At 41.0% G+C, this 16,756-nt stretch overlaps 1 protein-coding gene across 3 annotated transcripts in view; it reads left to right on the top strand.

Annotated features, from left to right (window-relative positions):
• The window catches only part of LOC131225102 (peptide chain release factor APG3, chloroplastic), a 41,244-nt gene extending 34,644 nt beyond the window's left edge, over positions 1-6,600 (top strand). Inside the window, exons 15-16 of one of the 3 annotated variants that reach the window (XR_009161200.1) lie at positions 2,098-2,275; positions 6,073-6,600. Coding sequence is in view for 1 of the 3 variants with exons in the window: in XM_058220528.1 (XP_058076511.1) it covers positions 2,098-2,169 (72 nt within the window). In the remaining 2 variants the exon portion in view is untranslated. Of the gene's footprint in view, positions 1-2,097; positions 2,398-6,031 lie in introns of those variants that run through there. The other 2 variants (XR_009161199.1, XM_058220528.1) reach the window with 2 other exon arrangements.
• The last annotated feature ends 10,156 nt before the right edge of the window (positions 6,601-16,756 follow it).

Below are 16,756 nucleotides of genomic sequence, written 5' to 3'. Positions count from 1 at the left end.
ATAAGGACTTGACATCACACAACCCACCCTAGACTCTACCTCTGAGACACTACACTTACCCTTAACACCCTCTACCTCATGCGCCAGCACCACCAGAGCCTACTTTGACCTTTTCACCTCCATAGGCATAACATTAGCCATACCAACATCCATTATGTAAGGAAGATTTGCAGTTATGTCAGAAGGTAGAAACCACTTGTTACCCACACAGGCCGAATTTAGAGCAGGCGATGAGAGGAGTTGGCCATTTACTCTTAGCTTCCCCACCCCCTCTCCTCGAACATGACCATAGAAAGTCTTTATGAAGAACCAGCTCTTAAAAAGGGTCCTCTCTCGAAGGAGGACCTAAATCATTAGGTCACATGAACGGGTGGTCTTGAACAAACCACACGTGTTGCCTTAGCATCGACAGGGTCCTCGCACACGGAAAGACACAAGGCATCCTCCACATAAGCGAGGAAGCCCAAAGTATCCAGACAACACGTCTCGAATATGCGAGAGGCATCTTGAACCTCAACAAGGATGCATGGTGTTACCACCTCAAGGCCTGCAACATCTTCCCTCTCCTAGCCAACAATTTCAGCTCGCGTGTTGCCTTGAGCACTCAACCCTACTCCGAGCCTACTCACCAAGCTTCATGAAGTGGTGTCAAGCCTCTCCGTCACCAGTTGTCCCCCAAGCCTCCCTCCCACGTATGTGTCCAATGCCAGCCCTTCTTGGCCTCCAAACCTGACATCTACTGCCATACGTCTCTCTTCCATTGCCAGGTCATCATTACCCTCTAACACCTTTGCCTGCCATCCCCTGCCACTTGCAGCTTTCTCCCCATGCGTCAAGAGCTCCTTCTCCCTCTCGCTATCTATCCCCATCAGACCAACCATCACATTACACGTAGCCAAGCCCTGTCCCGTGCTTTGCCGGACCATGATCAATACCCTGTTCGGCAAATCGATTCATTTATTCTTCCTTATCCGCATCCTCACAACCCTAATAATCTCTAACATATATGTAAGTATTACATGTCAGGTATATATGAATTGCCCTGGTTTCTTTCTTTTTTCCTTTTTTAAAATTTTTTTTTTTTCCTTTTGTCTTTCTAAGGAAGAAACCAATCTAGTATTTCATAACACTTGGAAAAGTGCCTTTTTAACTTGACAACTTTATGCTTTCCTCAAGAAGAAAGAGAATCACATAGAATTCACAAGGATCACAAATATTTTAAATTTTCAATAACATCAAAAGTTTGAGATTTCATGTTTGTTATTGTTTCCATCATTTTGGGACAAGCAAAGAAAAAAAAAATACAATTTGAGCACCCAATACGAAAAACTTAAGAGGTTGTTTGGAAGGAGAAAACCATGGTAATCCTTTTGGTTCTCCTGACATCCACATGGATCCAAATGGTGGGGCGGTATAATTTGCATTTTTTGGCAGAAGGATCCACAAAGTACTTCAATGCAGCAATATTCATCCTTGGGCTGATTATTGTTATATTGGAATATTTTGTGGTGCAGGAATAGCATGGTATTAACTGCTACCCTGAAAGGACCCTTAACACATTTTATTACAAAAAGGAAAAAGAAAACAAGTTTAATTTCTGTATCAACAAAAGAATAGTATTGTTTCTGTGAGAATACCCATATATCATAGGTCGAGCTTTGCCTGCATTCACCAAGAACTTCTGTGATTTAAGCTTACATCGGTTGAGCAGGAGAACTTTCTAGCTTATGAAAATGATAATTGCCCCATGTGCACAAGATTGGAAGTTTCAATAGTCAAGCTTCTTAGTGATGTGCCCCAACGCAAGGTCAGGCTAGTCCATTCACCAGGTAGGCGACACATGTATGAGAAAAGAAATGGACCCTTTGTCAGGGATAACCAACAGTGCACGTTCAACGCCAATGTACCCCACTTAATGTGGACTGCCAAGTTCTTTGGTTGGGGCATGCTCATCTTCAGGCCACCTGATGAATGCCCAGATCATGTTCGCGTATGTTACCTTGGCCATGCATGCTTACTGGTTTCATTCCTCAATTTTAAGGTTTTTTTTTTTTTTTTTTTTTTTTTTCTACCAGCTAATGCATGTTTATTTTGCAGTCTTGTTCTGCCATGGAGCAGAAGGAACTCTTGGAGGAACTTGCTGAATCTGTTGGTGCAGCCACCACCTAATAATATACCAGTTTAACTCTGTCGCCAAATTTTCAGAGGGAATTCATTAATTGGGGATGATGGTCAGATCTCATGAGTCACTCCGTAACAAAATATGACAATGATGGTGAGCTGGCACACCCCACACTTGTATGCTTTGTTGATGTACCTTTTGTTCTCCTAGATAAAATTTACATTTACAACTGAAAAAAGAACAATACAAGAAATCAAATCTCTATATTGGTAAGATGTCAAATTTGTCTAGAATGTAATATGTTTCTCCATGTGGAAATCTAGGTATGGGAATGCTGAATCAAAGTTGATTTGCACTCTTGTCACATTGACTGTGTGACATTTCATGACATTAGTTCCTCTCAATCTGGATTAACCCAGGGCAATGGCCAAAATCCTCCCTGGACTCTATATTGGACACTTCCTATTAGGTAGTTTGGCTAAAGGAAGGAGATAAAAATGCTAAATTTTTTCATGGTAGAGCCAGTGCCAAGATGAGGGCCAACTCTATCCCTTCCATTTTAGTGGATGGTGAGAGGATTATCAATAAAGATCACATCTACGAGTTTGTAATTAGTTTCTATTCTCTCCTTCTCTTGGATGAAGGTTGTGATTGACCAAGGTTGGATGATCTCTCCTTTTATCAAATTTCCCTGGAGGAGGAGGCCTCCCTCGAGAGTTCGGTTCTCCAGGACGAGATCAGGGCTGTTGTTCGCGATCTTGGCAGGGATGAGTCCTTGAACCCAAACGGTTTTCCTCTGGCCTTTTTTCAGTCTATCTGGGACTGGTTAAGCTGGACCCCCAATCCTTTGTTGAGGAACTCTTCTAGTCTGGTTGTACCCCTTCAGAAATGGGGTGTTCTTTCATTGCCCTTATCTCGAAGCTAGAGGGAGCCAAAAACTTGCAAGACTTTCATCTTATTAGTCTTATTGGTAGTATGTATAAGATTGTGGCCAAAATTCTTAATCGGAGGCTGAGGCATATAATCTCTAAGATTATTTTCCCCTTCCAAAGTGCATTCATTCTCGAGAGGTAGATCCTCGACCGTGCCTTTATTGTGCATGAATGCCTTGACTCTTGTCACAGGGCAAGTAGTCAGGGCATTCTTTGCAAGCTTGATCTAGAAGAAGCCTACAACCATGTTGATTGAGCCTTCCTGAATTACATGCTTGGTAGGATGGGGTTTGGGGAGAAGTGGAGGCTTTGGATTCAATGATGCATGTCCTTAGCTAGATTTTCCGTTATTATTAATGGTTCCCCTTTCGGGTTCTTGAAAGCCTCTCGTGGGCTTCGTTAAGGGGATCCCTAGTCCCCCTTTTTCTTTATTTTAGTGTCATAAGCTCCAAGTAGAATGCTTTCTAGGGGTCAAGATGCAGGGATTTTCCGTGGTTCTAAAGTTGAAAATTTCCACCAGTATATTAGTTGCCTGCAAATCACAGATGATACCCTCATCTTTTGTGAGCCTAATGACTCTATGGTGGACTCTTTGGCTATGTCTGTGTGCTGGTTTGAAATGCTTTCAAGACTCAAGGTCAACTGGTCCAAGAGTGAGTTATATATATATATATATATATATATATATATATATATCCACATGTCTAGGGAGTAAGTGACTTGGTTGGCTACTTCCTTCAGTTGTTGGGTTGACACCCTTCCATTCACCTATCAAAGCATGCCTCTATGTTGGGAAGCCAGCTTTGCACATCTGGGATAAGTTCATAGAGTGAATGGAGAGGATACTCTCCTCTTGGGAAATTTCCATTGCTTAACAAGAAAGAGGTTTCTAGACCATACTCGGATGGTGGCAGGTATTAAACGCCTAGGCCTAGTGAATTCTGCCCTCTTAGGCAAATGGGTTTGGCATTTCGGTTCTGAGAACTTCAATTTGTGGAGAGCAGTCGTTTATGCTAAATATGGGTTGACCCTGATGAGCTGGTGGACCAAGGAATCTTCTATGTATTGTTCCTCTGCCCTGTGGAAGGAGGTTGCCCGCGTGGCTGTTTCGGAATTCCGAGGCCTGGGATTCTTCAGTTGGCAATGGAGTGAGAATTAGGTTTTGAGAGGATAATTGGTGTGGAGGCTCCTCCCGTAGATCTTCATTTTTGTCCCTGGCTAACCTCTGCCCTGCCAGGGATGTCTCTGTTGCCGATTGCCTCTCGCTTCTTGGCTGTGGCGAGACTTGGATTCCTCCTTTTAAGAGGAATCCATTGGATTCTAAAATTGATGACTTAATAAGTCTCCTTTCTCATGTGCAATGCTCTGCACTAGACCTAGGAGCGCAAGATTCGCTACATTGGAGTCACGATAAATCGGGAGAGTTCTCAGTTCAATCATTTTACTTAGTTCTATCTAATTCCGACTCTTTTGGGTTTTCCTACCATACTGGACTGGTCTGGTCTTACGGAGCTCCTCCGAAGATAGCAGCATTCGCCTAGCTGACAGGGAGGAATCGAGTGCTTACAATCGACAACCTTCATAAAAGGGGTCTCATGCTTCCCGATGCTTACCTGATCTGTCTTGATGATGTAGTCTATTGAACACTTATTCCTCCACCAATCAATTTGATCTCTTCTTTTGGCCCAGGCGGAGGTTTCATGGGTGGTTCCCTACTCTATTGAGGGTTATTTTCGGTCTTGGCACATGTGGGGAAAAGCTAGGAAAATAGAGATGGAGGTTGGCTCTGTTAGCAGCCCTTTGGGCCATTTGGGGTGAAAGAAACAGTAGATGCTTTTGTAATTAGAGTGGTTCCTCGGAAGGAGTTTTGTTTAATGTTTATTGCTTTCTCAAGGAATGGGTTCCTTGATGCTTTTGTCGGGTGGGGTCTTCCAGCCATGGGGCTGTTTTGTGCCTTTTCCTTTTTGTTTGCTGTTCCCCCGTTTTCATTTGTTTTGCTTTTTTCCTTTGTTTTTTGTTCTCTGGTTGTTTGTTTGTTCTGCTTTTTCCTTTGTTTCTCTAGTTGTTTTTCTCTTTTTCTGGCCTTGGACTAATAAAGTTCATCAGCTCTCTCTCTCAAAAAGAGAAAAAGAAAAAAAAGAAGAAGAAGAAAAACGGAAGAAGAGAACTTGTAAGGAAAGTTGAGGTGAGGGAATTTTATGCTACAGACGACTAAATTGGAAGATTTCCCCCTTCTATTGAGTAGAGATGGTTGAAGTTTTTCCCCTTCCACTACTAGTAGAGAGTTGATGTTGGAATTCTCTTCATCGGGGATATTCTCTGTCAATTCCTATTATAGTTTGATCCATGACAGTATAGGTATCGATCCTTCCTCATCGCCTTCCGGAGAGTTCCATTGGGTGCTATCCAGGACCTTTGAGGTTGTTGGCCTTTGGATTGCTTCTGGTGAAAAATATGGTTCTGATTATCAATAACTCGAGAAAAAGAAAGACGGATGTATGAATGTTTGCATTATCTGACTAAAAGACGCAGAATCAGTTGACCATCCGTTTTTGAAATCTGTGATGGCCTCATTGATTTTGGGAGACTTAATCTCATGGGTGATGCCTGATTCAATAAATAGATTTTATTTATGTTCAGAATGGATCAAGCATCGATAAGAAGAAGAAAAAAAAAAAAAAAAAAGGAAAAAAAAAAATCTCGGCACCTCTCATCATGGAGAGAGCAGAATAGTTGCACCTTTTATTGATAGACCGGAGTCTAGTAAAACAATGTCTTGCACTATGGGACTCTATTTATGTAGCAAGGAAGTTATCATGGGAGACACCGCTTTGTTGATGTAATTGGTTTTTGTGATTCAGAGGATGGTTTCTCGCCATCTCTTGATTAGATGCATTTTGATAGTAAATACTGATGAAATCTTTAGGTCTGTTTGGATGTTCAGTTTAACTACATTGCAATTGATTGAATTTGCCAGAGTTGAGGACTAAAAACAGGGTCATGGGTGCTTGTCTACAGGGTGACAGCATTTTAATTCTGATTTGCAATTTGGTGTGCTTCAAGCTGAACAAGTTTGCCTATATTAGAATCAACTGTATAAAACTGTACATCAGGTCTGAAATATAACAGGTTAGGTCACTTTGGGAGAAAACGTATTCAAGCAGGACTGCGAGTTTCTAATGTAATTTGCAGGTGCCATTTGGATAATCAATGCCCTAAGTGCTTGGGGGGCATTTGTATGCTCAATTGAACTGAATTGCAATTTTCATTGAATTCATTATAGAGGACCAAAGTGGGTTGACTAGCTGGTGGCAATGTTTCAATTCATAACTACAACACCTTCGATTTTGAGAAGAGTTGATCTCTTGAGAGCACAATATGATGAAAGTTGTAAGCTGTGTTCAGGAGGGACTTATTGTCTATATCGTTGGCCTCCATGGTAGAATTAATTGGAAAATGAAAAGATTTGTAAAAGTTATACCTTTCGCCACCACTTTGAGGAGAATTTTTAGGTATATGTTAATTTGATTGGTGAAATGGTTTCTCCATATATATATATATATATATATATATATATATATATATATATATATATATATATATATATATATTAATTTTTTTATTTTTTATTTTTTAAAATAATACCGGCACCAGGTAAACATGTAAATTGCAATTTTGAGTGTTCATTACTGAAATTTGGGGAGCATTCCTCACTACAAATGGAGTGGTTTTAACTCTTCTTTGGTCTTTTTCCTCTTTATTGAAATGAGTTTTCGTATTTCAATTTAAAATGAACATCAAAATGCAACCCCAAACTGGTTCCAAATTTTCAATCTAAATCAGTAATAGAGGCAGTAGATTTTAAGAGATTTGGAATATTCAAGAATAATGACTGCGTTTGGATGGCACAACTGAGCTGAATTGTAATCATTTACAGGCAATGGTATGATCACTGGTACACAACCATTTTTCCCAATGATATGACAAATTGTTCCGGATATCAGTGCCATGCCTTACTACTATGATCGCTGTTCTAAAGAATCAGGATGATCTACTCACTAGATGGGTTGCACCTGTATGACAGTTGGCTGTCCATTGATTCTAATGTTGTGGCCCACCTGATGAACGGACGAGATTGATTTTTTATGACAGGTGATCTTCATGGCAGAGCCCATTGATTTCCTACAAAAGTGGCATGTTGGCAGGAAAGAAATGTATTACCATGCCTGTAGGTATCTACAGAGACATAGAGGGCATGTGGCCCACTTAAAAGTCTTTTGCTTTCAGTCACATATCATTGATCTGTTGGGCCACACTATGGATGGACCATGCCAAGAAAATCTGTGGCATGTAAACGGTTAAGAAGACCAGTAATGATCAACAGGAGAATCCTAGCCTTTCAAAATGAAAATGTGAAAGAAATTGGTGGCCAGGTGAACAATTGTAGTGGCACTCTGCATCTACATAGGGTCCCTGTTCTACGCAACAACTGGTTCTGATTATCACTCACTGGAACCATGGGCCCCACTGATTATCCCTAAGCCATCTATCATTGGAATCATGGGTCCCACTTACACAAACTGAAATATCCTGTGGAACAAGCACAAGATGTAGCACATCCATTAGGTGGGCTACCGGAAGATAATTCTGACCGAAAATTCAAGGTACTACCTTAATGTAGGCCATTCAACAATGCACTCATCCATCATAGACTACAGATTCTTACACAATAATTTAAATAATAAGCACCAAACAAAAAAAAAAAAAAAGTGGTCCATCTGAGTCCAGTCCTGGGATGAATTAGGGCCCAGACAACCCGACTTGTTATCCGTCAATGGGCCTACCTAACAGAACTTGACATGGGCCCTACCATCACAATCGTCGATCACCCCAATGGTAGGTCCCGCTTATGAAAACAAAAATCTCTTAATACATGTGCACAAGATACGGTGAAAATCCATAAGTGGGCCACCAGAAAGATGCTCTGACTGAAAAATCAAGGTTCAATCTTCAGGTGGGCCATCATCCATCAATGCACATCAGTTTCCTTCTCTACAGGTGATCCAACCCGAGTTGGTCGGGCCCTGAAAATAAAAATAAAAAACAAAAGAGATTGTGGTCCGGCTGATTCAAGGCCTGTGGGCGAATTGGGACCGAGCCAGCACTGACCCGTTATCCTTCCACTGTCGAGAGCGGGAATCAGTTTCCTTCTCTACAGGTGATCCAACCCGAGTTGGTCGGGCCCTGAAAATAAAAATAAAAACAAAAGAGATTGTGGTCCGGCTGATTCAAAGCCTGTGGGCGAGTTGGGACCGAGTCAGCACTGACCCGTTATCCGTCCACTGTCGAGAGCGGGAGGTGATCGCTGCTCTGTGAAGCCAGCCTCACGCGGTACCCTCCACTCTAAGACTTGAGTAACCCAGGCCTTCGCCCGAGTCACGTAAGTCAACTACCCAACTTGGAATAGGCGAGCCAACAACGCTAGACATGGACCCGACCCAGCAGCCCTAAGCCAACCATCCTCACAGCCTCAATGCCCCCGCTTGGATTACAAGCTCTTGCGAGTGAGCTCGGCAATCAGTTTGTTTTGATCAAAATATATATTGGAGTATGTGCTCTTTTGTTTTTCCGGTGTGGGACTATCTTTAGTCTCTTATTCTATTGCTTCTTTCTCCTCATTATTATTTTTCTTCCAAATGCTGGATGCAATGTTCAAAAGATCCTGATATTTCATCAGGGGGTGGGCCCTTCCCTGGCCGGATTTTCAGGATGGACTGGTCTTTTGGTGGCCCGTCTGTGGATAAAGAACAATGGATGGCTTGTAACAATTGACGACTGACCGCTTTCAATGTACGTACGGTGGGCATTTGGTAAGTTGGCCAGCTTTATTTTTCTGTCAGGTATTTTATGTGGTAGGACGTGCTTGATGAGTGGCTTGGATCTTCCCCTTGTGGAACGTGTGGACGTGGCACATGCACATGCAATCCTAACCATTCAGGCAGACCCCATCACGATATGGGTAGTTGACGACCTTAACAGGCCAATGGCCAACAGTCCAGTCTTCGATTAGTGGCTAGGATCATCTGAGAGGAGAACCCTTGATGATGTGGAGCAAAACATGGAGCCCTGATGTAGCTACAATAACGACGCAAATCCGTCCACAAACATAGGCATGATGATGGTACGGTCCAGTGATCTACGATCCAACCACTGCAGGAACCCCTTCATCCAATGGCTTAAATACCCAATCAGAGAAAGATGGCCCCTGATCTACGGTTGCAATCTAAATCAACCCACTCTAATGGGTGGTGATCTTCCATTCCCAACTCTCCATGTCCTCGATCAGATGGCCCATCTGAACGTACTATACCGCAAAATCTCAGAGATTGGGAAAAGATAATTGCTGCCACTAATTGAAATGTTACGATTACCACATTGGAGAAATTTTTGGGGCATGAGCCCATCCATGGTGGGTCCATCAAATCAACTGCTTGGATCACCAGATTGTGGCCCCCACTTAGCAACAGACCAAGCTTTGACCTGGGCCAAACAATTTTTAGGCTGGGCTTGGGCTCAAGTGTAACGCCACGAAAATTGGCATTGGAGTACAAAGACTCCGATCCTAAGTTTTAGTATGTTATTCAAATGAAAACGCGCATATGACTTCGTTCAGATTTACATTTATTTCACACACTAGCAATCAGAGTAGTGTAATTCAATTTAGCAGATCTAAAGCGAGGTAAAGTTAACAAAAATTAGAAATATATGACTAACAGTCAAAAATACAATTCTAATAGTGGTTATCGTCCAAAATGAGAATAATATAAGCTACAATGAACATACCATAAAATCAACATACGGAGCACATCGAGTTAGAACTCCAACATATACGAGCACAGGATTAAATAAGTGAATGGTATTCCAATTTCGCCCGACGCTCTTAAGGCATTACGGCGAAAGTGCAAGCCTATCCAAGCCTGCCCACCTGAGATCTCGATAGTATCTACATCGATAATATCATCTGGTTGGTGTTTTAAAACACTGTTATAGGTGGGAGTGAATATCTAACTCAGTGGTTTCATTAGTTCTAAGTTAAACATGTTATCAACACAATTAGCGCATGTAATGATAAAACAAGAAATCAAACACTTCATAAATACTCTTGTTAAATGCATGAGAGCGATTATAAAATGATGCATGCACCTCACAATTCAGAACTCCCTCACAAATGACTTCAACGCCTATTTCGCAAATGTCAATACTCTCCCATCACGCGACTCCGACGCCAAATCGCTACATTGTCCCTTTTTTTTACACACCCCCACACACTCACGCTGCAATGGAGTTTCACCACGTATGGATACTCAAACCCTTGACCGGGTGTTGAAACTCCTGAGAGTCTACCACCGGAGCAAGTGTAAAGATCCAATCGCTACATTCTATCTAATACAATGCGATTGATGCGTATGTTAGCCGAGTATTTATTAATTTTCATTCATCCAGCATATTGACAAATCTAGAATACCGACATCATATCACTAGTCCTTATCGAGATCATGTGGCTCGTTGCGGCACGTAGCGGCTCTTCACCAGTGTCCCTAGATCCAAATTTAGGTATCACCCGTTTATATCACGAATCAACAATTCCAAATGTACGGCATGATACCCAAATGTATGAGGATCAACTCGGTATGAGTCGTCACCCAATACCGGGTATGATCACTCAGTTCCGAAGTGCGAATTTATCACATAAAACCAAAACACATAAAGGAAAGGGCTCGTCACCCAATTCCATTCATGCCTGGATCGTTCAAACTGTGCTCTGGCACAGAACCATCGGCCGGGTAATTTGACGGGAGTCGTTCGAACAATGTTTTATCACCTCCATTAGTGCTCACTGGTCACTACAGGGAGGCTCGTCACTCAAACGTAAACCGACAGCTCAAACATGGTGTCTTATACTATCATGCCCAGCTCATTAGTCTTAATAGAATTGTATCACACTAACGGTTATAAATGGACTCATCCATTGGGAACGGGTTATCCTAGATTCGATTTGGTCGTATCATACATTGTGAACACACATGATCAGATGACTAGTGGAGTAATTTGATTGACCTGTGAGAACCCCGACACAACCGACATTGGGTGCAAGCAATCCATGTAGTCCAACTACTGTCGGTCATCCGTGTTCAACCCGGGTCAATCAAACAAGCCTAGGGTGACCACCCTAACTCGAGTCACCCTTTTAGTTCGGATGGTTAGCCAACTGACCTCAAATCATAAGCAATCCTAAATAGCACTACGGACTTAACAATTCGTCATACCATCATAACATAGATTCAACGACACAATCACTTAGGCATTTTATCAATCATGTGAGCCTCAATAGAGTAATACATTCACTAGAGCATTTAATCAAACATGTGAACATCAACAAATCAACACATTCAATCAAGCATTTAATCAAACATGTGAGCATCATTGAATAACACTTTTAATCACATAGACATTTTATTAAACATGTAGGCATCCATAAACAACCAATGACAAATAATATAATCAAATATGAAATATGAACATGCTAGTTATTACAACTCATTCAGCACAAGACGTCATTAACTGAGACTCTCAAGGGTCGATAAATGGAAACATATGCATAATGGTCCACACCTTTAAGAAGGAATCTCCGATTTTGAGCTCCTAGGGTTGGGATTTGGGGAAAAACAATTTCTACACCAATTTCAAAGTAACTAGGTGAGATTCATGCAATTCAACATAAAAAAAACTTAAGTTGGGAAGTAGTGTTCATTTCTTACCTTTCGATCGTGAGTAGGATGGATTTAATGGAGGAGAACGTTGAAATTAGGGCTTCATTAAAAGGAATCCATCAAAAACACTCAAAAATCCCCCTCACAAGATCTCCCTCGTTCTCTCTTCCTCTCCTTCTTTCTTTCATTCTTGGGCAAAATTCATATGGAATGATGGGGTACCCAAACAAAGCCCTTATATAGTTCTAGAGTTGTGTGAATGGCCCTAAAGGCTAGGTTTTCATCATACTAGTCCTATGAGAGAGTGTTTCTAACTTTTATAGCTCACTATGGGGTATACATGTCGATATACAACATAGGATAGTCAGCCCCAATAATGATCTACGTATGGATACGATCGACCCGCCATTTGGATGTGCCGATCGACGGGTATAATCAGAAGTTTGTTTAACGGTCACTGATGGTCGATCGGGGCCGCGCCTATACGGATATATGTAGGGAAATATTTTTAATCGGTACTCCAAATTTGAACATAAATCGACGGTATAAAAGTTAAAACTTTATGAAAGAACAAAAGGACTAATTTTACTGAAGTTCCATATTTTCATATAAGGTATTCACACAACTCAAGAACTTGCCTTGCGAGTCCATGTTGAACGATTCGAGACACGATCTCGGCTCAATATCCTGCGATGGATGTCAAGCCTACTAATATAAATGATTTTCTATAGTCTCGGGTTTAGTGGCCCACTAATGAGCGGTCTAGAGCTCATTCAGATAATCAAGGCATTTTTTAAATGAATTAGTAGTGAGATTTTTTGTGCGCAATGATTAAGGTTTAGATTAGCGAAGTTCATAGTATGGCCTATTCGCAACTAGCGGAAGTGACAATTCGATTATAATCATCCTAAATCGTCGATTCTTAAGCTAAAAGAGTAACTGGATTGATTTGGTTTGTTAATTAAGATCTGACCCCTAGTTGTCACAGTTTTTGGCAGGTCTTTATTTAGTTCCGGTCATCTTAATTAGTCAGTGATAGGTCGGCTAGATTTGGACCATACGTGAACAAATCTCAAGGCTAAGCTTGATGTTTAAGTGATCGAGCAGATTCGTTGGCTTACTACAGTTGATTAATCAAATTTGTACTGTTCTTTACTGGTACCACACACATATAGGCTCACTTCGGGCGTCACGGGCCAATAACCAACAACGTATGCTAGTCATATTGAAAGTTTTCAAGGGTTTTCGAAAATTCAAAATAGCGAAATTCCATGACGTTACATCAAGTCATTTTAGTCCACCCATCCCATTGTGTTTTGGGAAACACATTCATGTCGACTGTTGGTTTCATTTTTCTGAATTTATATTATTTGTGCATGTGTGGCCCACTTAACCAATGGATGGATTAGGAAAATTCATGAAAGAAATGGGGTTTGATCATTCTTCCGCGGACTTCAGGTTCATGGATTTTTCAGTCAAGCTTGGGTCCATTGAGCTAGGCCATGTTGGGCTTCATATATTGGACCGGGCCTTGCATGATGGCCCAGCTCATTGCCATCCCTGGTCAAAACCTGGAAGGCATGCTAAAATGTGATAGTTTGTGGTCCCGTGATGAATGGTGGATATGTCCAAAGTCAAAATTATTGGACGATCCCAACCAATTACTTAATCAAATGGATATTTTACCATGGCTGAATGATTAGAAATTACAAGAGGGTGCTTTTGAAGGGAGGAAATTACAAAAAGACCTTCATCTAAGTTTTCTTTTAAAAACTAATGAAAGTCTAGACTTGTGGGGTCCACATGGTATATATACAACATCCAAGCCATCCAACATATGCAACCCACCATGGTCATCATACAAATAAAAAAATTGGGGCCAATCAAATCATGAGATGGGCTACCTTGAATTTGGATGTTTAAGGTGGTGTATATTATTTTTTATGAAATGACCCACCTTACGATTGGATCTGTCATATTTTTGGTTGGCCTTATACTCATGTTGGTGTGCATTCTATTAGACGGGTTGGATGTCAAACACAACTTGTGGACCCCACAATTCTAGATTCTCCACTGTGCAAGAAAAAAAATAACAAGGGTAATAGTGTAATTTCTCCTCTGAAAAAGTCCTCTCTAGGAATATTGGTTCCAGGAGGTACTATTTGATAAAACCACAATCCTAAAGGCATTTTGTGGTTAAAATCCTAAAAATAAAAGGCATTTTGTAAAATAGCATCATTTTTTTATTAATTAAATAAAACCACTAAAATAGCACATTTCTCCTCTGAAAATGCCATCTGTGGGAGTATTGGTTCCAGAGATATTATTTGGTAAAATCCCAATCTTGGAAGCATTTTGCAGTAAAAATCCCAAAAATAAAAAGAATTTTTATAAATACTATCCTCTTATTTTATTTTATTTGCTTAATTAGATAAAAAGCATCTAAAAAACTTGTTTAGATATATCAGTACTCACTTTTCTGTGACTGACTTTATCTCCCCGCTTTTTGTCATATTCAATTTTCAATAATCAATCTTTTTTTTCTAACATTTGGAAAACACACATGAATGGTGAAAACCATCCAATTTTTTTTTCTGAAAACATTAGGCATATTTTATTAATCAGATATGATATTGCAACCTGTATCCAACTTTTGTTTAAAGTCCTGCTAACCTATAGAGAAGCAACCCGAACAGGGATTCCAAAACCACTCTTGAGTAAGTAGGAGACAAGGCTTCGAGGCTGAAATGACATGATCCGGACAGGGAAGAATCTAATCTATAGACTGGGCACACCCCTTGATGAATATCTAAGGATCTTCAACATGCTTCCTCCATGTGGAAAGAGGTGAAGAGATAAACACAAATATAATACATTTTTTTGGAATCTTGCAAGTTGCAAACGATAAGAGACCAAACATAGTCCCACATTGTAAAGAGATAAGAGCTCCTAATCTCTTATATATTTCTATTAGAATACATTTATCGCCGAGTTCAGTAGCGAGAGCTTGTGACCCAAGTGGGGGCATTGAGGTGGTGAGGACGGTTGCGTTGGGTCTGTAGGATCGGGTCCTGTCAGTGTTGCTGGCTCGCCCGTTCCAAGTTGAGTAGTTGAGTCATGTGACTCGGGCGAAAGCCTGGGCCTACTTGGTTCCTAGAGTGGAGGGTACTGCGTTAGGCTGGCTTCACAGAGCAGCGAGAACCTCCCGCTCTTGACAGTGGAAGGATAACGGGTCGGTACTGACTTGGGCCCAACTCATCCACAGGCCTTGACTTAGCAGAACCACTATCTCTTTTTTCTTTTTGGGTTTTGCCATCCGAGACAAATGGTAAATGAAGGAATTAAAAAGCCGTGTGTAGGGGCTGCAAACGGGGTCAGATATTGCAATGCCCATATCTAACCCATTTACAAGTCAGGTGATCGGGTTATCAGTTGATATGGTAAAATCCCACATATCTGAATCCAAAAAGAGATATCCATTGTTAGCCATGGAGGAACCATGTCCCAATACATCCATTTTGATAATGCAACCCACAGTTCCAAGACCCATGGCATGCTAATCTATACTGTTGATATGACGGGCTCACTGTAAATGTAGGCATTGGACCAAACACTTTTTGAGTAAGCTAATACTATCCATATGATCTATCACTATTATAATTTAATACTTTTAGTTAAAAATATTATTACTTGGTGAAACTTCATAAATGTCCTCGGGTAATTATGTGAGCAGATACGATCGGTAGCGGACCTGCTTAGAAGACAAGTGATTGGTTCTTTTTTTTTTTTTTTTTTTTATAGATCAGATAAAAAGAAGTCATGTCTGAAATCTGATATTGTAGGGCGGGACATATCCAGTAATCAGGTAAAATAGATGCACATTGCCAGCGATAAGCCCCAATAAATGTGGGGCCCATGGATTAACAATCCGGATCATTGGTCTGATGAGACTCACTGTGAACACTGATCTTCAGCCTTTCTTCTACTGAATGCCGACCGTTGCCTTTTTTTTCTTTTTTCTTTTTTTTTGCATTAACAATCTACTCAAGGTGCCACGGATAGAAGAGCATGGGGTATCCTCCGTTATGATCTTTCGATCTTGGGAGATTTTTCAGGCATCCTGCATCAGCAGTGCAGGCTGCCAGATCACCACAGTCTACATGAGTAAACCATGGACCCAAACATACGGTATGGAAACCTCAGCAAACTACCCATTCGCAGTGCCCCATTGCTGATTTCCCTCGTATACAACCATACCTACATTCTAAAACTTGCAGTCCAACTACAAAGACGGTAGAATATCCATATCATTTCGGCCTCCAAACAGTGTCACGCTCCTCGTTTTCAAGCAACCAATATAAATTTGATGAAGTATATGATTCTCAGTATGAAGATATGCCACACGTGGATTTCCAGATTGTACAAGTGGGGTCCATGGTTCGACGAAACAGATGCTGTCTGATCTGTATCTGGCATGACCTGCTGAGGATGGACCACGCTCCAAAAATTCCAGAATTTTATGATCCTATCCACAAATCTCACACCTTTTCAGTAGAAATATGGACAGTAGCTGCATTCCTCTGCTCAACCATCTATTTGCACGCCACATATCTTAAGTGATAGGATTATCCGATTATAAAGACTTCTAACACATAGTCCATCCACCACCAATGGTAATGGATTGTCAAACCATGGGCCCCACTGAAAAATCTAGTGTACCCTGCATATACTCTACTCAAGGATCCTATATTTCCTCCACAACAGCAGACCAAACAACACGAAATTTTACCAAAAAAAATAACAAATTTATCTTTCCAAAACAACAACAGTTCTTTCCTCTCTTTTTTAACCGACGTGGCAGTGACCCAGGCCCACTACAGAGAAATGACTGCAGCACCATCTTTAAAACGAAGATGTATCACTCTCAAGTA

This window comes from Magnolia sinica, chromosome 14 (assembly GCF_029962835.1).
Source record: "Magnolia sinica isolate HGM2019 chromosome 14, MsV1, whole genome shotgun sequence".
NCBI lineage: Eukaryota > Viridiplantae > Streptophyta > Magnoliopsida > Magnoliales > Magnoliaceae > Magnolia > Magnolia sinica.
This window is presented reverse-complemented; position numbering and strand designations above follow the sequence as displayed.